General features: G+C 38.4%; 1 protein-coding gene across 3 annotated transcripts in view; it reads right to left on the bottom strand.

The window, feature by feature from the left end:
- Positions 1 to 22,743, bottom strand: part of LOC106070395 (papilin-like) — a 166,020-nt gene that overhangs the window by 55,969 nt on the left and 87,308 nt on the right. Inside the window, exon 2 of one of the 3 annotated variants that reach the window (XM_056023295.1) lies at positions 20,930 to 21,573. The exons of 1 other annotated variant lie outside the window; for it this stretch is intronic. In XM_056023295.1, coding sequence (XP_055879270.1) covers positions 20,930 to 21,458 — 529 coding nt within the window. In that variant the 5' untranslated portion in view covers positions 21,459 to 21,573. The remainder of the gene's footprint in view (positions 1 to 20,929; positions 21,574 to 22,743) is intronic. One more of the 3 variants, XM_056023296.1, reaches the window with a different exon arrangement.

The following is a 22,743-nucleotide window of genomic DNA, read 5'->3' as shown; positions in this document are numbered from 1 at the left end:
GCTTAAGATTTTTAAAACCATACCTTAATATGTGTGCGCTATTTAAACACTGTGGAATCAAATGAAATATCATTATGTATCCCTATAACAGATTAAACACGAATGCCATATCTCTCTCTCTCTCTGAAATACATGTAACTAAAAAAAAATAAAATTGATTATCGTTTTCTAGAAATGAGAATAGGTGAGACTTAGAGACTGACTAGGTACAATACGCTATTGTAGGTTTGAAAGTACAAATCTGTATACATTAAAATTCATCATTCAGAAAAAAAGAATTTAAAAAAAAATATGATTTTACTCCCCCGCCCCCTTCAAATAAATAAATAGATAAATCTAGGATCTACGCTGTTAGATTTATGTACCCACCTTGTGATCCTGGGATCTCGGGAGGTGAGCTATCGGAGTGATCCTCCCCCGCTATGATATCCAAGCGGGCCGCAAACACCATCAGCAAGATGGCCAGGGGCCATGACGGAGAGACTCTACCAAGTCGGTGAGATGAACATTCCCAGGCACTCTCCATGTTACCAAATGACTTAAGAGAAGTAGTATGTGTCACCAGACGACTGTCCTTCCCGCCCCTTGACAAACAACCAGACCATGCCACTCTCTTATACTAAAAACACCTTTCCAATTGTCCCTCAGGGGTACAGGGCGGCGCTCTGATTCGCGGCGTTGAACCCAAACATAACACGGAGTCTCCATTTTTTAGTGGCAGTGGCTAAAAAAAGGTATAGCACTTTAACGACAGGTATTCTTCCTTTTTTAAAATGTAATTATGAGATCTAGTCACAAAGACAAAAACCAAATCTAGAATGAAAACTTATTAAATAAATTTGTGACAGTTTAACGAATGTAATATATGCATTGCATAATCTAAAAGTCTCAAATTCATTAAGAAATTTATACTCCATAGAGTACAAATTTGTTAATGAGTTTTAAACTAAGTGTGTCGCTACTTGTCTCCTACATTTAAAAAGCCAAAAACAAAAAAAAAAACCTGGTGACAAAACATATGAGAGGAGGGACAGTCTGACCCATTCACAATGTGTAGAATAGAGAGGTCATGAGCCATATATCACCTTACAAGGGAACCCCAGGATTAACAAAACATGTCGCACAACTAAGTGACCCACTAGTTCTGCGTTAAAAGTTTACGAGCTATGAACCTAACATTTTACAGCGCTGTTCAACAGTTGACCTGGTCAGTGAGGACAACTCCCCAGGGGTTATAAATATATTTTTTTTGACCTCTTACCTGTCAGGCTCCCCTGCCCCTCCCCCCATTTCGGGTCGCCACCTCGCACACAGTAGATTAAAGAACGCCTGAAAAACAAGTGTTGTACAGTAATTTGTGACTAACCTCGCTCGACTCGAAGCAACGTCGGCTCCGTCTTGGGGTTTTCCCGTCAATGGAAATTTTAGCAAGCTACAATTCTCTCCCTTTACATCTCGAAGTGTGTATATTGTCATACTGGCGTCCCGTTCGTTTAATAATTGCATTGCAATTTTAACAGTACGAATGTCACTAAGTTTGAATAATGTGCATGAATGAAGTATTTCACTGGTAAAGCTGACCCAGCTGTTATATATTTTATCACTGGCTATTGTCTACCTGACGCCTGCGCCTTGTCTTCGGCGGTAGCCGTAATTTTTTTGCCTCAAAATAAATGTCTCGCGGGTTTAGTAATGGATATTTAGCTGTCCAGTTATAAGGAGTATGTGTATAAATGTTTTTTTTCAGAAGACCAAATGTAGCAACGAATTTGAGCACGATACAAGCGATGATGAAATCGGATTTTTAAAAGTGCTTTTAGTTGTTTAACTCCAAACGTGACAGACTGACTGACAGACAAACAACACAAAACTAATGACGGGTCACTTAATTTCGGATACTGAACTTAAGAGTTGTTTTCTGAGTGGGTGTATATTTCAAACCCATATCCCGGTATCCATATTACATAAAGATAAACATTCGGGCTATACAAGGCAAACCCCTAATACACATTTCGTCCTTTTCAAGCCTATGGAATATAGAATAAATGAAATGTGTGTATGTGTGTAAGCATATGTCAGAGGAGTAGCTAGATAGCAATGTGAGGGTGGTGCGGACCGCTCTGGGCATCAAATGTTTAAGGCCATCAAACTAAGGCTAAACATTTTCAAAAATAAATTAGGCATTTTAGGGCTACTTATAAAATAAATAAATTTTGTACCTTCTTAATCTCTATATTTTTTCTTAAATCACATTAAATATAAGCTGTAGACAAGGTTGAGTCAAATTTTACCAGATTTGTTTAAATCTCTGAAGGCAACGTACTTTAACATTTTCTTCTGAAGCCCGTGGTACATATCGTCAATTAATTGTTCAATGCACTGTTGTTTTTTTAATTTACGGTTATAATGGTGTTTTTTTTTTCCATTACTAATTAGTTAATTGTAATTCTGTAATGTAAACAGAGAATCAGGAAAAGGAAAGGCGATAAAGCCAACATATGCCCACAATTATATTGATGTGATCAACAAAGGTCATCCTAAGGTGTCCAAAAGCGAATTCTAGAAGTCAATTTTAAAATACAATCTGCTCGAACTATTTTCTCTGATTTGGCAGGAAGTCGTGCTGCTGAAGTTTAAGTCGAAATAGAAACATTTCCCCCCAAACTAGACCATGCATCGTTTTCTCAACTCCATCTTATGTCGTTGTTTCTTCAGAAGACTCCAAAATTCCGAAACAAGAATCTGTTGAGCTCTTAAGTTTAAAAAAAAATATGTCAGTCCCCAAATATCGCCATCTTAATTCACATATTTGTTTACTATTGTTGTAAGCGTGGCTACATCTAAATGAAGTGTTTCCAAACTTAAGTTTATTAAAAACTAATTAAGATCAAAGAAGACACATTTATGACTCTCTAATTTGGCAATTTTGTCTATTGAACAAGAGCTAGAGAAAAAAAAAAACTGATTTCGATAAAATTATTGATAGCTTGCCGGCAAGAAAGAATGTAATTTTCACTTGCATTATCTTTTTGTAAAATCGATTATTTGTGAAATAGCAATACTAAACTAATGAATACACATTATTTTGAAATAAGAAACTTTTCACTGTTTTATTACGTTTTTGGTTTTGGAAAGCACCATGAGTAGCTCCCGCACCGGGCATCAAGTACCCTAGCTACGCCACTGGTGTGTGTATAAATAAACTATAGAAGAAAATGTCTATCCACACAAAGAGCTTCATACACTAGGAACACTAACTGCTGGAAGGGGGAACAATTCTGATTGTGTCTGCCATTTAACGTTGTATTAACCCAGTTTCACTCTCCCAGGAACGTGTGTGATAGTCGTGTGTCGAAAAGGAGGAATGTCTGCCATTGTCTGCCATAACTAATACGGCACACCTGTGGGTCAATGGGTTAATTAATCAAAAATTGGATTAAGAGTAGGGTAAAAGGTCGCCACCAGTAGAGCGTAAATGTTTTTTTTTCTTAAACTGAACTTTATTTAAGTCCAAGGATAATGGGCCATATAGACAAAGTGATATATATTCAAGGATAGTTGGAAATTCGTTGAATTGAGGTTATAATGTGGCTATTTGTTATTCAGTCCCCATAATTTTTCAGACTACTAAATTTAGATTATAGATGTAAATTCTAGATGTATAGCTCATCTCAAAGGGGCTTCGAATTTACATATACGCAACCAAAGTTATAGCTTATGCCCCCCCCCCCCCCCCAAGAAATATATATAAGTGACATCAAGTAGCTTAGGGCCTTTTCAAGTCTATATACAGCGCTGCTCAAAGGTCCGCTGTGTGCCGTTAAGTGGAGCGCTAGCCATGAGTTGTTACACCATCGTTAGACTGGAAGGGGGGTAAGTGTCAGAGCTGTCGGTGGCAACACGAAAGAAGAAAATTAGTTTAAAGTCAATATTTAGCGAAAGACTGGAGATGAGTCTACGTAATGGGGTGCGGGGTTACGTCAGGGAAGACTAAAAAAAGGTTTGATCAGATGATTACAGCAGCATCGCTGGATGCATCGTAAAACGATGGCAGGACAGACGGCAGCGCCAGTATCAATGTTTGTTCAGCAATAGTAAAGTGACTTTAGCAGAGTTAAAATCTTTCATTAGCATGAACGTCTAAATCAGAGCCGGAGTTGAGTACATTGAGGCCCTGGTAATTAATAATATATTTTAGAGAGCGTGGTTTGTGTAGAATTCCACCAGTCAAAATTGGTCTCAGCAGCTTTAAAATAATTTATAAATAACATTTACTCCTGCCAAAAGTCACGAGCGGATGGAGAGGTTCAGAAAGCGAGGCCAGGTGTGACTATACAAGTTTAAAGACGTATTGTATTGCTTCCACAATCTCCTGCTTAGAAATATAGAGCACGTAAGGTCACAACGACCACGTCCGCCTTCTAATTGTATTCTGGCCAGTGCAAGATTTGTGGCCAACTTTCACGCGTTTCTTCATTCTTACCTGTTCCGAGACTAAACAAGAAGAACATTGGAACATTGGAACATTGGAACATTTGAACATTGGAACATTTGAACATTGGAACATTGGAACATTTGAACATTCAATGATTGCAAGTAGAGCTATTTCTCGAAAATCTGCTTTAGAAATTTAATACAAATATTTAAAAGCAGACAAAAAAAAAAAAAAAAAGCTCACTCTTGGAAATGGAAGAGAGAGAGGGAGAGAGAGAGAAAGAGAGAGAGAAAGAGAAAGAGAGGAGAGAGAAAGAGAGGAGAGAATGTAGAATGAGAAAGAAAAGGATGACAGAGAGAACGAAAGGGAAACAGGAAGAAATATACATAGATATAAATATATATATATATATAGAGAGAGAGAGAGACATAAAGAGGAGAAAATCGAATTAAAAAAATGAAAGAGAATGGGAAAGAAGAAGAAAGATACAGATAAAAAGAGAGAGCGAGAGATAGAGAGAGAGAGCGAGAGAGAGAGAGAGAGAGAGAGAGAGAGAAAGAAAGAAAGACACAGAGAGAGCGAAAGGTAGAGAGAGAGACAGAGAGCGAGAAAGACACAGAGAGAGAGAGACAGAGAGAGAGAGAGAAAGACAGAGAGAGAGACAGAGAGCGAGAAAGACACAGAGAGAGACAGAGAGTGAGAAAGACACAGAGAGAGACAGAGAGAGAGAGAGAAAGACAGAGAGAGAGAGACAGAGAGAGAGAAAGACAGAGAGAGAGACAGAGAGCGAGAAAGACACAGAGAGAGAGAGAGAAAGACAGAGAGAGAGACAGAGAGAGAGAAAGACAGAGAGAGAGACAGAGAGCGAGAGAGAAAGACACAGAGAGAGACAGAGAGAGAGAGATTGAAGGAGAGAAAAAAATGTTTAAAAACTGAAAGAAAAATATTTTTTGACGAGAAAGAAAATGGAGTGACAATAAAACTGAGTGAGGAGTATAGAATGGAGGGAGGATATATATAGAATGGAGTGAGGAGTATAGAATGGAGGGAGGATATATATAGAATGGAGTGAGGAGTATAGAATGGAGTGAGGAGTATAGAATGGAGTGAGGAGTATAAATGGAGTGAGGAGTATAAAATGGAGTGAGGAGGTCTGAGTATATTGGGAAGTGAACGAGAGATATATAGAGACAGACAGAAAGTAATTAAGAATCAGGATGTGGAAAAGAAACAAACGAGAAAGACATACAGAGAGACAGAGACAGAGAGAGAGAGAAAGAAAGAAAGACACAGAGAGAGCGAAAGGCAGAGAGAGAGAGACAGAGAGAGAGAGAGACAGAGAGAGAGAAAGACACAGAGAGAGAGACAGAGAGAGAGAGAGAAAGACAGAGAGAGAGAGAGAGCGAAAGGCAGAGAGAGAGACAGAGAGAGAGAGACAGAGAGAGAGCGAAAGGCAGAGAAAGAGAAAGACAGAGAGAGAGGTACAGAGAGGTGAAGATCTTACAAAACAGAAAGTTGTTCTGAAGAAGCGCGAAAACAAATTGGTACATTCAAAAACTAGGAAGATGAACACAAGTATATGTGTTGGTGTGTCTATGGGTTGGGTGTGGAGGAACTAAGACACTGATAGCATGTAAAAAGACTTCACTGCACAATTCATCTTTCTATTGGGTGTCAAGTTTTACGATTTAAAAAAAAAAAAAAAAAGAAAACTTAATAGACCTGGATAAGAAACGAAAGCACTCGTATCTCTTTCTCACTTCCGAGCCCGCCCCAGCCCAGAGCCATTCTGAAGCCCTATATTGTTTTCTGAGCTAACATCCACGCCACCACGTTTTATTTTTTCTAAATCACGTATCCTCCCTCTCATGTCTTATGGCGCCCCTTGTCCTAGAGTAAGCTATCGCTAGGAGGTACCCCACTTTAGTGAAACACCAAGTCTATCTCGAATCTAGTAGACGTAGACTGTATTGTAATACAGGGGACTACACATTTTCTTGAGGCTTCTTCTGTCAAAAGAGCTAGAAACGAAGTATTTTGCAGTTATCCAGTTTTAGTATCGGCTATTTCAAACGCTCGTTACTAACGAGTGCACAAGCAGTAGAGGTTCAGTCTTGTCCAAGATCAGGGCCGGCTTTAGATAATTTGGGGCCCTATGAGAAGGGCATTTGATGGCCCTAAATGAAATTTAAAAAGAATTAAAAAGAAACACCGAAAAATAAAATTATGCAATTAATAAGGCTAAAAACCTGCCCTAGGCCGGCCCTGTCCAGATATAAGCTTTGATTATAGTTGATGCCACATTCTTTGAAGGAAATTTTAAGAGCATTTTTAGATAGTTGGTACTACCTACTTAGGAGTATTACACTGTACAAATCTATTGATTGCTCGCTAATGCAAATAACATGTCCAGCCCACTTTAAGAAGCACATGTTTCGCTCAAGAAAATGTATATAAATTATCTCAAATTACAAGTTTGCCTTATCCTCTATCGTCCTGACAGTCATCATGCCAGCATTCGCCACATTGTGAGAACCTTGGCTACTCTATTTACCATGACACTAATCACACTCATCACGTGATACTTCCGCCGTTGTTTTTTTTTTTTGTTTTGTTTTGTTTTGGATATACTAGCAACGAGACTCCATGAGTGTAAGCAAATAATTCATCCACCGAGGTGCAAGGATCTAAGACTGCTTACACTCTTGACCAACCAACTGTGTGCAAAAGTGGAGGCTTGTACACCTGTATTTATAAGATCCCTTCCCCTTTGGGCTTATTGTTGGTCAGGATTCACGCTTACAAAAAGGTCAATCTTATCAATGAAACTGGAGCTCTAGGTAAAAAAAAGCAAAATAAAAAAAATATGTTTAAAAAGCTTATTTTAGAGAATAACCCTACATTAAATGCAATATATCTCAATACTGTAAACATTTATGTTCCTTTTTTTAAAATCAAAACTGAATATTTCATTACCCAAACTTAGTTTTGGAGATATAATAAAGGGGAGTAAGTGGACGAAAAACATATATTCAGATTAAATTGAATTATCCAAGCTAAGATATGGAGGGAAGAGAAACTGTAATTGGATTGAAGGAATCCATAAAGTTCAGGTGAGACCTTAAAACTAGCTGAGGCAGGTCCTCTGATACTCAGTTTCCAAAACAAGTTTGGACTGCATAATAATAAAGAATGAGTTTTAGTAGTAAAAGTCAAGGTAGATAAATAGCTGTGAGAAGATGGCCTACACACTGACCCGAAATACGATCTGCATGACATTTCGCATGTCAGTATCAATGTTCTTTCAACCAACTGACTTTTGTTTCTTCAAAGGGCGGTACACATGTTGTTTACGGGTATTGATTATATAGTAAAAGAAATCTATGGTAGCCCTTTATGTGCGTGCAAGCATACATAAGAAAACTAAATGGAATTGGGTCACCTTGTAACAGGGATTATATCTAAATATTATAGTGATGATACAATAAGACATATTTGTTTCACTATTTTTGAATGTAGTAAAGCTGCTGTTAGATAACTTCTCCATCACTCCCAAATTATCACGTGATTAACATACAGAAAGTGTTAAGTCATTTTGTTTTCCCTGAACACACAGATAACCAATCGAAGAACTATAAAAAAAAAAAAGAAATATATTAAAAAAACAACAACTAAATACAGGAGAGAAATGCAAAATAACTCTCATATGTCTCAATACTGCAAGAGTTACCTCCATTTGTAAATGTAATTCTTTACTTAACTTATTGGATAATGCATTCATTTATTTATGCATTGTCTTCGACAATGAATAATTGTGCCAAAGCTTCAACTTAATCCAAGAATGGAAAACGGCAGAACTAACGTGCACAAGATTTGTACCAGACAGACAAACAGACAGACAGAGTCGATTTTAGGTCTGTCAAAAAAAAAGCTGATCAACGTCCAAAAGATCTAGCATTAAGTGTAATTTAAAAAAAATTACTTTTGCAGTAACGTGGTTCCAGATATTTCTAGAATTATTCTCAAAATAGAAAATAGAAATTACCTCCCCTACCTAACTTTTAAAAAATCACTTCGATACCTTTGTTGTGAGTATAATATTTCAATTAGTTCATTTTTAGTCTTTAGACTTAAAGAAAGGGAGCGCTTAGTCCATGTTTGTGATATTACAATTTTAAAGTTTTCAATTTCTGTTTTATTACCACTTCATGGATCTCAGGCAATACGCAGACCCATGTAGTGTCACTTGCGTCCAGGATTTCCATCAACCCACAATTAAATACCCGAGTCACAATTAAATACCCGAGTCACAATTAAATACCCGAGTCACAATTAAATACCCGAGTCACAATTCAAATATATCGCAGCTTCCCTGGCTAGGTTGTTGTCTTAACTTTCTCTTCGAACCATGTCAATTGAATCTGGATATTTTCTGAAAAAAACATCTGTTGAGACTAATGGTGTAAGTTTTATATTGCCGGAACATGCAGACTTCAGTTTATTGTCTCGGCTCCAGGTGGATCTTACCGGAGCGGACAGGCCAGAAATAGAACTTGGAACCAGCCGTACTACATATTGCATTGTAAGACTTGTACACACATTTTGTATCAGCGGATACACCTGGAATAATCTCACGAGCTTTTTAATTTAGTAAATATTTACCTTTTATGTTTATGGTCGTCTGCAAGACCAAAATATCCTCGAAAGACAAAACTATAATCTAAATAACAAAAATATCCTACAAAGACCATAATATTATGTAAAGACCAAAATATCTTCTAAAGACCTAAATATCATCTAACGACCGAAATAACCTCTAAATACTAAAATATTCTTCAAAGACTAAAATATCCCATTAAAGCAGAAAGTCTCATCATAAAGAAAGAAAAACTTGTACGAGTGCAGATCTGGCCCACTATCAACGTCTGACACAATAATAAATAGCTCCTCTTTCTTGATTGAATATGAGCACATTTCTCATTTCCTATGGACTCGAAGATGACTGTAAAGTCCAATCCTAGCTTTAAAAAGCCGGCCGCATACGTGGCATGGGTGGATTTGGTAAGTTCCAGATAGGCCTTCTTCTTCTCTCAGCTTTTTGTTGGTTCAGCGCTCTTTCATGCTGGCCACTCTTCTAGCTTCAAATCTTGAGACTCCGAGACTCACAGCTTCACGACATGATGAGCGATCGAGAGCTTGTGCTTCCCTGCCGTGAATGTCGATATCGAATTCTTTGAAGGAGCTCTTGAGAGTGTCTTTATAGCGCGTGTATTGACCTCCATGGGAGCGCTTTCCTGCACACAACTCCCCGTACAGAAGTCGTTTGGGAAGGCCATTGTCTAGCATGCGGACTACATGTCCCGCCCATCGAAGTTGGGACCTTTTTACTGTCGCATTGATACTGTTCATGTTGGACAGCTTTAAGATTTCTGTGTCCAGTATGTGGTCAGACCAACGCACCTTATGGATACTCCTTAGACAGCGTAGGTGGAAGGAGTTCAACTTTTTGGTGTGGCGAGAATATAGGGTCCAGGATTCTGATACATATAAGAGTTACGGGAGAACTACAGCACTGTAGACTTTCAGTTTTTTGGATACGCTGAGTCCTCTCCATTGCCACACTTGTTCTTGAAGTCTGCCAAATGCAGTACTGGCACGTCCAACACGGAAGTCTACTTCGTCATCTAGGTTGGCTTTTGCTGATATGGTGCTTCCCAGATAGACAAACTTTTTGACGTTAGTTAGTTTCTGGCCATCTATGAGAATGTCTGGTTCTGTGACTTATTTGGGGGAGGTTGGTGCAGCACTTCTGTTTTTTTTTTACATTAATGGTGAGGCCAAAAACTTTTGCAGGCGTTAGCGAAGTGGGACAGGCTCTTTTGAAGGTCTTCTTCGTTTGAGGCATTTAGGGCACAGTCATCTGCAAATAGCAGGTCTCTGATGCAGTCGTAGTTTACCTTGGTCCTTGCCTTGAGTCTCTCAGCATTGAATAAACTTGCATCAGTGCGAAATCGTATACCAACTCCGATGCCTTCTGTGCGAAAGGCATCTTTCAGCATGGCGGTGAACATTATGCTGAAAAGCGTTGGAGCCAGCACACAGTCCTGCTTCACGCCATTTAAAACAGGAAAAGGCTTGGAGTAGTCTCCGTTTGTCTTGGACTCTTGCTTGCATGTCATCATGGAATAGGCGCACCATTGTTATGAATTGATCCGGGCAGCAGAATGTGGACATGATTTGACAATTAGCTTCACGACTGACGTTATCAAAAGCTTTAGTCAAATCTAGGAATGCAGTATAAAGATTTGAATTTTCCTCTCTACATTTCTCTTGGAGTTGGCGGACTGCAAAGATCATGTCAACCGTGCCTCTATCCTGCCTGAAGCCGCATTGACTCTCCGGAAGTAGGCCAGTTTCTAGGTGGTGTTGTAGTCTGTTTATAGCACCCTAGCCAGAATCTTGCCAGCAATGCAACTGCCTATTTTGGTTCCTCTTGTCTGACACAATATATTAGCGGTGTCTATAGTTTAGGTAGGGTAAGGTATAGTCTTATCTTCTTATCTTACTTATAAATTACAGCCGTTACTTCAAAACAGAAGATAACTACGACCTATACTTATCCATGTGTTAATCTGGTCACGCATGATAATTAGAGTCTTAAACTCTGCTACGTCGTTGATTTTCCTGGCTGATTCAGGCAACCCGTATCAGGCTCTAATAACACCAGGGAAGAAAGAATATTTTAAAGACTTTGTACTAGCAAATGGATTAAGAAACACGTCCTTATCTTTGTGTCTTTCTGTCTTGAGTAGATAATCTTATCTTATAGATTACAGACGTTACTTCAAAAGATAAGATAATTACGTCCTACGCATTTCATGTGTTAATCTAGTCATGCATGTCAATCAATGACTTAGGCTCTGCTAAATTGTTGGTTTCTATTGCTGATTAGGACAACCAATTCTAATGGCACTAGGTAAGAATGAGCACTTAGCGTATGGAATAAGAAATGTACCTCTATCTTTGTGTCTTTCTGAGTATTCCATAAGGTTTTGTTTTTCTATTTGTAAATTATGGTTTAGCGTTTTATGTATTACAGCTACTTTGCTTTTTATTCTTCTGTCCTGAAGTGTCTCTAAGTTTAGTGATTTTACTAATGGTGCTACTCTAATCAAATTTGAATATTTTTTTTTTTTTTATAAATCCCACTCCTCTAATTTGTGTCTCTTCAACTCTGTTCTAGTTTCTTTGTTTTCTTGAGTTGAGGGATTAGAAACAAAGGATGTATTTTCTGATTCTCTAATATTATATTATTTTATATTACAATTCAAATAGAAAATATCGGTTGTTTAAAAACTCTCGACTACGAAGGGAGAGTCAGCTAAATCAAGCAAATCAAGTTTAGATCTACAGTTCTGACAACAATTATGCCCACGTTACACGTTGTGTTAATAAACATCTTATCTTGGCGGTCTGCATGGGGTGATATGGATATCCTGGAATGAGTTCAGATTACCCCTTCAGAATAAACATTTACAAGAAATATCGTTTATGCCTCTGTGACCAAAAACAAGATTTATTTTATTTTACATGTTTGAAACAATCTTTTTTTTCCCCCAGCTATAAAGTAGATCGAATTCCGGAATAACAAAGCTCAGATTTACATCTACTTATTTCTGTGTAGGAAACAGAGCCGGATACAAGTAAATTGAGGAGCTGTGTTGTTTTTTTTTTGGTGAAGGTCCCTACCCACTTTTGAATGAAAAAATGGATTTCATTAAAACTAGAGCAGTGTTTCCTAAACTGTATTCCGCTGAACCCTAGTGTTCCGTGAGGCCGGAATTGGTGTTCCACAAACTACTAGAATAAATAACTAGTAGGCAACGATGTGAATTAATCTCTCTAGAAAAAGAAGTAGCAAAGTGTCCATCTAAGTGCCGTTCTCAGAATGTGCAAAGTGTCCAGCTAAGTACCGTTCTCAGAATGTGCAAAGTGTCCAGCTAAGTACCGTTCTCAGAATGTGCAAAGTGTCCAGCTAAGTACCGTTCTCAGAATGTGCAAAGTGTCCAGCTAAGTACCGTTCTCAGAATGTGCAAAGTGTCCAGCTAAGTAACGTTCTCAGAATGTGCAAAGTGTCCAGCTAAGTACCGTTCTCAGAATGTGCAAAGTGTCCAGCTAAGTACCGTTCTCAGAATGTGCAAAGTGTCCAGCTAAGTACCGTTCTCAGAATGTGCAAAGTGTCCAGCTAAGTACCGTTCTCAGAATGTGCAAAGTGTCCAGCTAAGTACCGTTCTCAGAATGTGCAAAGTGTTGCGTTAAGGAAAAAGTCTGGGAGACACTGAGCTAGAGTAATGGCTCAGTTGTGTACTTGCACATTTAATCTCATTTTCGTTCTGTTTTTATTTCATCTTTAGACAAAATGTTCCGTATTGTTGAGGGGGAGATTCTGGCGGCCATGGTGATAAGACTAAACTGAAATGGTTTCACATTAATATGTAGTCAAGTGAGTTAGGACAATATTAATATGTAGTCAAGTGGGTTAGGACATCAATAAGCAGTCAAGTGGGTTAAGACATCAATAAGCAGTCAAGTGAGTTAGGACAACATTAATAAGCAGTCGAGTTAGGACATCAATATGCAGTCAAGTGAGTTAGGACATCAATATGCATTCAAGTGATTTCAATGGAGTTAGAACAACATGAACAAGCAGTCTAATGAACTGAGCTCAGCTCCTCTAATTCATTTTCCACTATCGCATCAACCCAACCATAAAGGATACCGCAACGTCAACTCGTTTCCCCCTATAGTAGCAGGTAGAAATGGTACCAGGAGATGAAGGAGTCAGCAAGGTGTATCCTAGGTATCACTCATATTCGTATTGTACATGTCCACGGTGTATGTAACGTCATCACCCCTCCACACCCAAGAAAAAAGAAAAGCTCTACACGCTTGAATGAACGTTTCGCCTATGATCTAGTTGACATTAATCTACACTTGAAATACAAGTGTGGGGGATGTGAGGCGTGATAATCATATCAAAGTAACCCTCCCAGTCACCGTGTCAAACTGAGTTACCTGTCCAGCCCCCTTCCCCTGACATAGATACAGCAAACAAAACCGAGAGGACTAATGATTGAGTAGATTCTCGTTGAAATTCATCCGCCGTACACTTTTCTTGGATGCACATTTACATCGTTTCCAAAAGGTGTCGGATCGTGTCGGACAAAACTGCTGATTTCAAAACACGAAGAATCGACGCTGCTTTACGAACACCGGAATCGAAGCTGTTTACGAGTCTCTGGAAGGAATCGAAGGTTGTTTTAAAAATACCCCGGAGGCGGTAAAGCGCTTGGCTTCCGAACCAGGAGTCTCGGGTTCGAATCCTGGTGGAACTGGGATTTTATTTTCGGGATCTCTGGGCGCCTCTGCGTCCACCCAGCTCTAATGGTACCTGACATTTCTTGGGGAAAAGTAAATGCGGTTGGTCGTTGTGCTGGCCACATGACACCCTCATTAACCGTAGGTCACAGAAACAGATGACCTTTACATCATCTACCCAACAGATCACAAAGCCTGAAAGGGGAACTTTATTTTTTTACTTTAAAAATACCTGTAATAGAAGCTGGTCTGTGAATACCTTGAATTGAAGTTGGTTTTAAAATCACGTAATCGAAGCTGATTTACGAGTACCTGGAATCGGAGCAAGGTTACGAACACCCATAATCGAAGCTGGTTTACGAACACTATCGTCGTAGACACGTAGTATCGTACTTCATTCGGGGGTTCACTAACAGCCTGGGATGGTATCGAATTGTATTATTATTTGTTTTATTTCATAGTCTCTCTGATAATATGCAAAAAAACAAATAAAACCTTGTATTCCTATTCTTGACTTCTTGGCAATCCTTTCATTAAATCCTAACTATAGACTTTGACCGTGACCTACATCGAGTTTGATATTACCGTAGCTAGGTCTGGGTCTTTGTTTGGATCAAAAGTTGACGTGGAACTAGATTAACTCTTTCTCTCCTAACTAACGATACCAGCGTTGATTCCAATTGAATGCGGTAAATAATTACGGAGAGAAAGAGTTAAAATGATCACTATCAGTGAGTAGGAAGAGATAATGTCATGTGACACAATCATCCTTTGCAGACGATGATAAGCATTATTTTGCAAGCGTCTGTCTGATCGTGTGGTTGATTGATCGTCTGGTTGATTGATCGTGTGGTTGATTGATCGTCTGGTTGATTGATCGTCTGGTTGAAAATCACGAAATTAATAAATCCTAGTCTTCACAGAGATTTCATCCCGACACCCCTTGGTTTGAAGGTCATGCGCATTACCACTCAGCCACCATGCCCCATATTATAGTGAAGCTTCAGCTTATAGCTTTGGTTTCAATGTAAATAATACAAGACATTCAATGGAGAGTAGTCTGAAGGGCAGAAGGAGGATTCTACGAGACAGAAAATAAAAACCTGGTGTGACTTTCGTCTTGCATGTAAGTATCGGAAAAAGTATTGATTGATTGGAAAAACAACAACAAAAAAAAAACAAAAAAAAAAAAACAATAGCACTCCACATTTCCTAAGTTAAGCCCTTTCTAGGAGACAAGGGAAACTACAGACCAAAAAAAAAAAAAAACAAAAACAATTTTTTTAATGTTCCTAATGTCCCTGAGATCATGTGCAATGCTTTATGTCAGCTGGAGCCCCCGCCCCATACACCTTCAAAACTACATGGTGAATCTTCTACTAGAGCCTTATTGAATGACAGTTTACATACGAAAAAGTGTATTCTAAATATAGGCCTACACATGCCTATAGATTGATAAACATATAAATAAAAAACAGATTAGTCATAGCCTGAAAGAATGATAGGTATAGTTAAGACTTAGAGTTAATAGCAATATATACCTAGATAGATAAATAGACATTCATGATTTTAATCCTTGACTATAATCATAATTATGTCCAGAGTTTTCATACCTCTGTCTCGATAAATGTATGGAAAAGGAGACTATGACACTTTGCACAAGATAAAATTGGAAATTGATTTCTATATACATCAAATAAGTGTGTAACTAATTAATGGTTTCTAGTTGTTTTTTTTAAATACTTTTTTTTCCGATAAATTAATGGCATAAATAGGAAAGAACAATTTTGAGAGTAAATACATATAGTAGACAATAACCCTTGGTCGTTTAATTTCGAAAGAACAGAAGCTGCTGTGTAAGCATAGATCCTTCTTTCTGATGACCAAGCAAAGAACCTTCTTTCTGATGACCAAGCAAAGAACCTTCTTTCTGATGACCAAGCAAAGAACCTTCTTTCTGATGACCAAGCAAAGAACCTTCTTTCTGATGACCAAGCAAAGAACCTTCTTTCTGATGACCAAGCAAAGAACCTTCTTTCTGATGACCAAGCATAGACCCTTCTTTCTGATGACCAAGCAAAGAACCTTCTTTCTGATGACCAAGCAAAGAACCTTCTTTCTGATGACCAAGCAAAGACCCTTCTTTCTGATGACCAAACAAAGAACCTTCTTTCTGATGACCAAACAAAGAACCTTCTTTCTGATGACCAAACAAAGAACCTTCTTTCTGATGACCAAGCAAAGACCCTTCTTTCTGATGACCAAGCAAAGACCCTTCTTTCTGATGACCAAACAAAGAACCTTCTTTCTGATGACCAAGCAAAGACCCTTCTTTCTGATGACCAAGCAAAGACCCTTCTTTCTGATGACCAAACAAAGAACCTTCTTTCTGATGACCAAACAAAGAACCTTCTTTCTGATGACCAAGCAAAGACCCTTTTTTCTGATGACCAAGCAAAGAACCTTCTTTCTGATGACCAAGCAAAGACCCTTCTTTCTGATGACCAAGCAAAGAACCTTCTTTCTGATGACAAAACAAAGAACCTTCTTTCTGATGACCAAGCAAAGACCATTCTTTCTGATGACCAAACAAAGAACCTTCTTTCTGATGACCAAGCAAAGAACCTTCTTTCTGATGACCAAAGACCCTTCTTTCTGATGACCAAAGACCCTTCTTTCTGATGACCAAACAAAGACCCTTCTTTCTGATGACCAAACAAAGAACCTACTTTCTGATGACCAAACTAAACAAAAAAAGTTAACGTAACAAGCCAACTTGTAAGCTGCCTTAGGCAGTGGTCGCAAACTGCGACTTTTTCATTCCTTGGCTGAGGCTCTTCCACAAAAAACGTTTAGTTTAAGCTAGGACTATAATTGACTATTTAGCTTTGTAAGAGACGAGTACACTTCTTTGAAACACAAACCACAAGACAAGAGAAGAGAGGAACATTTTAGAAAGCACAAAGGCACGGATAGTCTCTCGCAAACACGCGTATCAGTATTTCCGTTGCATAGCTACGCGCCTAAATACCTTGAAATCAATTGGCCAAACAAAGCAGCATAGGTACATATGTACAGTATTTTAAAATGTATTGCTTTACCATCGGGCGACCGGGACGACGAGTGCGCGAGGGAGATGCATGCGATTCTTGTGAAAATTATTATCTCTATTAAAGGCTCTGAAATGAAACTTTTGGTATATACTGCAACTCACCCGAAGTAGATATATATAGCAAATGTTCTAACTGAAAGCTTTGAAAAAAAAAACTCAAATTCTAGTAGAAAAATATTGCATCGATTTCAACAGACAGATTGAAAAGTGCAAGAAATGGGTATGTGATTTAATAAATATCTGTTTGATGGGGGATATTTAAACAGAGAGATCGGTAAAAAGCCTATCACGCATTCATCGATACTGTGTAAAATCCTTCCCTACCGTCAAGAGTACCAAGTTTTTTTTTTGTTTTTTTTTTTTGCGCCACTCTAGAACGAGATTATATAACGCTCTACCAGGTCCCATAGAAAGCCTAGATGAACAGAGGGAGAAAGCTGAGGTCTACATTTTTTGGTTGGGGAGGGGGTGTTAATAGTAAAAGTTTGAGGATCACTGGGTTAAGCAGTCTCATCTCAAACTCGGTGGCATATATAATGATTAAAAATATTTAGTAAAATTTAAAGTAATAAGCAAAAAAAAAAAAAAAAAAGAATATTTTTTAAAAATAGTGCTTATTTAAGGGAAAGAACCGCTAATTACTGCCACCTATCTGAAAATTACAGGGTTTAGCTCCCTATTTGTTTTTTTTTAAATTAATGAAATAGTACTAGGTTATTAATTAATTGGTTAATTTTTTAATTGATTCGAGTATTGTTATCGGCCAGTGCAAAATTTCAACTTGATCTGAGAATTGGAATTGGGAGAGAAAACGTGTGAAAATGTAATAAGGGAATTACATCCATATATACATTCACATCTCTCATTAAGTAGTATTTATTCCATTTATTTCGATATTCAAATAATCACCAATAATTAATTAACTAATTAGTTTTTTTTTATTGATTCATGTCTTGTCAGGTTCAGTGAATAATTGTGCAAAGTTTTAACTAGATCCGAGAATGGGAAATGGGAGAAAAAAACATGTTCAAACTTTTTACCAAACAGACAAACAGACAGAGTGAGTTGTTATAAGCTTCGTAAAAAGAAGTTCCCCTTTCAGACCTTGACATCCATACAGCAGATAATGTAGATTGTATAGCGTATCCTTTGAAATAGTCGACTGTTTGAGCATGTCATGTGGCCAGCTCAACAACCAAACACCTGTACTTTCCCCAAATAACGTAAGGTACCCATTACAGTTAGGTGGGACTCAGGAGCACCCTAATAGTTCCGAAATTCAAAATCCCAGTCATCATGGAGAACGCTCTGTTCTCGCTATACCACTTAGCCAGCAAGCCCAACAACAGGAATTAGTGTTAGTATATTGCAAGAAGCATAGTTATACACTATTCCGTAATGTTAATTATATTGTTTTATTAATCTAATGCAGGGGCGGGCTGGGTGTCAAAATCGGCCCGGGCATTTCTATACAGTGAGGCCCACAAATTGCATATGATTTGATGGGCATCCAATCATACCTGCCCTCATAACCATTATGTTAAATTTGATAATGTATCGATAACTTTACGCATGCATACAGTGAACTTTATAGCTTTAAAAGAAGTATAGGCCTTATTTTGCTTTTTGATCGCTAAGTGAGTTGGCCCTAAAAGGATGCCTTTCGATGGCCCTACAGGCCCATTTGGTTACCGGCCCACCGGGCATTTGCCCGAAAGCCCATATAGCCAGTCCGCCCCTGATCTAATGGGCTCTGAAACAGGTGAATAATACAGCCCATCACTTACATATGTGAAATGAACGTAACTAGAATCATTATAAGTCATTTCTACACTCACGTAAAATGTCAAGCTTTAAATAGCAATATCAATTTAATTCTAAGACAGATATCAATTATTAGCCGCAGGGGAAATAACTTAACTTTAAACTCTTTAATTTGTCTTGGCACTTAAAAATAAACAACAAAACGAAATCTGGGTGTAGAATCATTTGTTCAAGCAGGCTCACAAAACACAATGGCTTAGGAAAGAGTTTTGTTTTGGCAAAGAAACAAAAAAAAAAACAAAATAAGATTAATTTACTTACACCTAATGATTTATAGCGTGGGAAGATATAGTAACATGTTTGAGAATGTGGATAGATATTGTCACATACTCTATAAAAGGGAAGTCTCTAGAAAGATGTGTGAAGATGTGGAAAGATTGGCGGAAATTTGGAAAGATGTGTTGAGATTTGAAAAGATTTGAGGAAATGTGAAAAGATGTGGGGAGATGTGGAAATAAGTGGTACGATGTGAAAAGATGTTTGGAGATGTGTAAAGATGTGGGGAGATGTGGAAAGATGTAAAGATATTGTGTGGGATAAGCTGAAACACTCTGTAACGTATTTGCCGTAGATGTATATCTATTTCTGTACAGTGCCTTGACATTTGAAAAAGAAACATTTTGCTAGCCGCATCCCTAAAATTGTTAGAGAGGCACAGCGATACATCTGATTAATTTAGAAGAATTAGTCTCTCGTTGACAGCGATCGAGGAACGTTTTAAAGTACAATAGGACTATTATCACGTGCGTGTTTTAACTACTCCCTATACCGACTGTGCTTGTACAGCTATCAGTGTAATTCAGACATTCGACGCTGAAAAGGGATGGGGGTTAGGGGGGGGGCGATAAACAGTTGACACAAATTACTTAATGCAAGGCTAGTGGCATATTTCAATTATGCTGTGATGTCTACCATAGCGCCATGAATCCCAGAGCTTATCTTTAAGCAACTGCAAACAGCTTATATATCTAATACCTGGAGAAAAAAAAAGGTCGGCCATGTTGGTGGTACATTTTCCCAATGCCAGCTACGTTCACCTTACTGCGGAGAATTCGCGTTCTGGCGAAACACTTCAATAACCCAAGCATTGTCTTCTAGCTGGGAGATTAACGAAGGAGTGCGGCCTGTCACGTGGCTACGCAGACCTGGCCTTGACCTACTTCAATATGGTGAATGTTTGAAAGTGAAAACTTTTGTAGCTACAATGTTGTTTTTTTTTGGCAATAGGGATCATCCAATATTGACGTCTGTGTCATCCAATACTGACGTCTGCGTTATTCATATTGACGTCTGTGCTGACAAGGGAAAGTAAGTCGGAAGAAAAGGATCAGATCTTTCTAAACACAGCTGGGCATGTTCGTAAAGGAAAGCTTGATATGGAGGTCCATTGGAGATTTCCATTCACAGAGGCTAAACCTCTAAGATAACAAGCTGTTCGGTGTGTCCGGTGTAGAGAAGAAAGAAAGTATAGATCCCGAAGTTCAAATTTCAAGCCTTCACCGAGACTCGAACTCTAAACCCTAGCGCATTACAAGTCAGCCACAAAGTCCTCAGGACAAGTTGAAAGATTTAAATATTTTTTTCTTTTTACGCTAAATTTATAAGACATGGGAAATTGTTTGCCATAATTCTTTTTCAAACAGAAAAATAATATAATTAATGCATGCTCACTGATCTGAAAAAAAAAATCTATATATCTACTAAACAACAGCGCTTTTCATATCAGCCCTCCTCTAGTACTAATTTATTAACTGTTCCACTATAAAGAACCTTGCCACTTACGCATTCAAAGAAATTATCACGGGCTTATTATAAACTTAAACAAATGACCAAAAGGTATATAATGAAGGATATATGTAAATGTCTGAAAAAGAGTACTCAAAAAAGACATGTATGGACAGACAATCCTATTGAAACACACAAGTATAAGGGACGTTAATCATATACAAAGTCATAGGGGACATGAACCAGAGAAAGACTTTATCATTATACATTATACTTACTCTCATATAAATATAAAGGCTTATAATACCAAGAAATATACGCCAACGTATGCAAAGTCATGCCAAGTGGCATGTACATATAAATTATAAATACCTTTAAGGGCATCTACTCTCATTTGAAAACACATTACAAAGGGGACAAGTACTCACTTTTCAATTCAACAGTTTCAGACTCACCTTTGCGAGGACACCGATTACTACAGCTTATCTGGTCGACAAAGTTGTTCGCGTTTCCATAGCAACCTCCGTACCAGAACCTGCTGCACTGCTGACTAGTCTGGTTGTAGAACCACCTCACCTTGTATTTCATGCATGGGCCTCTGCTCGCTGGCATGTCGCAGGCGTCCACAGTTTTGTCGGGGTCCCATGTTGTGACCTCCCACCTGGCGAAAGGCCTGGGCGTGGTGGTGGTAGTGGTCGTGGCGATGGTGGTGGCGGCAGCGGCGCGGAAGCCCTCGTGGCAGGCCCACTGACACATCAGCATGCTGGGAAATCGGTTAGCGTTTCCGCCACAGCCTCCGTACCAGAACATCCGGCAAGTCCAGTGGAACTTGTCAAAGAAATAACTCATCGTGTAATTGTCGCAGTCGCCGGCGTCTTGAGGCAGCAGGCATCTAGGGGCCACCGCCGACCCCGCGTGAGGGGTCAGGACGACCAAGAGGAAAGACGCAGCAACGACCAGCATGTCGGAAGGACACGTAGCCATGTTGTTCAAGTTTTTTTTATTTATTTCCACATAGCTCTAAACTTTTCACACCAACTTACAGAATCTCATTCTCATATTCCAGCACTAGTGCTTAGTCCTACGGATCATTTATCTACTAAATACATAAACATAGTGTTTTAAAGTTAGGCAGAAAGAAATAAACAGATTTTCAAAAAAGAAAGGAAAAGGAAAAAATGAAAGGGAAATAATTTTTGACGATGCGCCCCAAGGGAGACAATAAAGAAATATTTGTTTGAATCTTGTAGTCCTTACGTTTCAAAAAGGAATAAAAAACCCATAACATTGTTTCGACAATAGCTAATGTCTAACCTTTTATCTCATTCCTGAGATGACCCATGGTTACCTTGCGACTAAAGGAGGCTGTAGCGAGATCAAATCTTCTAAGCCAATGCTATCGGCATATAATATAATAACCAAGGAAAGGCAGACCATGGAGCTCACAATTATGAAATACATAATACTTATTATTATTTTGGACAGTCTTTCTATATAACATCTAAATGTCAAACTAGCAATGTGGAATAAATGTTCTCACTAGCATGTTTGAGACAACGAGAAATTTAGAGGTGAAGAAAATAGAAAATTAACACTGACAACTATTGACTCTAGCACCTTTGGTGCTCCTGCCCTTAACGTAGACAAGGAACGCTGGGATATGCGAAATCTACGAATGGATGTGACAAATGGAAGCAGACCTAGGGACGTACAAGGAATAAATAACCTAGATCTTCCCACAATTCATTGGCTTGATCATAATTACATTTTCAAAACAGCATGCTCAAAATGTCAATTTATTTTATCTGCTGCTTCTTAGTCCACGGGAAGTGGCCAGGGAATTTTTGAAGTGTACGTGCAAGATAATGAGCCATAATAACAAACGACTTTGGTTACAAAAATAATTAGTTCACATTGTGAATGTTACAAAGGTTTTTCTTATCAGTATATCACACTTGGAGAAAGTAGTTCTCAATCAATCTGGGTAACTAACCATCCACACTTGGTCTAGTCTAAGTAGGTATAGTTATTGTGTATACTGCTTACTGTGGTAACTTAACGCCGAGGTATTTTATGTAACGCCAAGAAGAGTGGGTAGCAACGCAGCCATTCCATATTTTGCCTGAATACGAAAAAAAAATTGCACATTGCTCGAGTATTTTATAGAATACCGGCTTTCTAATATAGTATATTAGTTACTGGTATTCTAATAAAGTCGTATTAAGCCTACTTTCAAGTTTTCTAATATAGTCTATTAGGGCCTACTTTC

Source organism: Biomphalaria glabrata, chromosome 3 (assembly GCF_947242115.1).
Source record: "Biomphalaria glabrata chromosome 3, xgBioGlab47.1, whole genome shotgun sequence".
Lineage (NCBI taxonomy): Eukaryota > Metazoa > Mollusca > Gastropoda > Planorbidae > Biomphalaria > Biomphalaria glabrata.
Note: the sequence above shows the minus strand (reverse complement) of the source record. Positions and strands in the feature narration are given on the sequence as shown.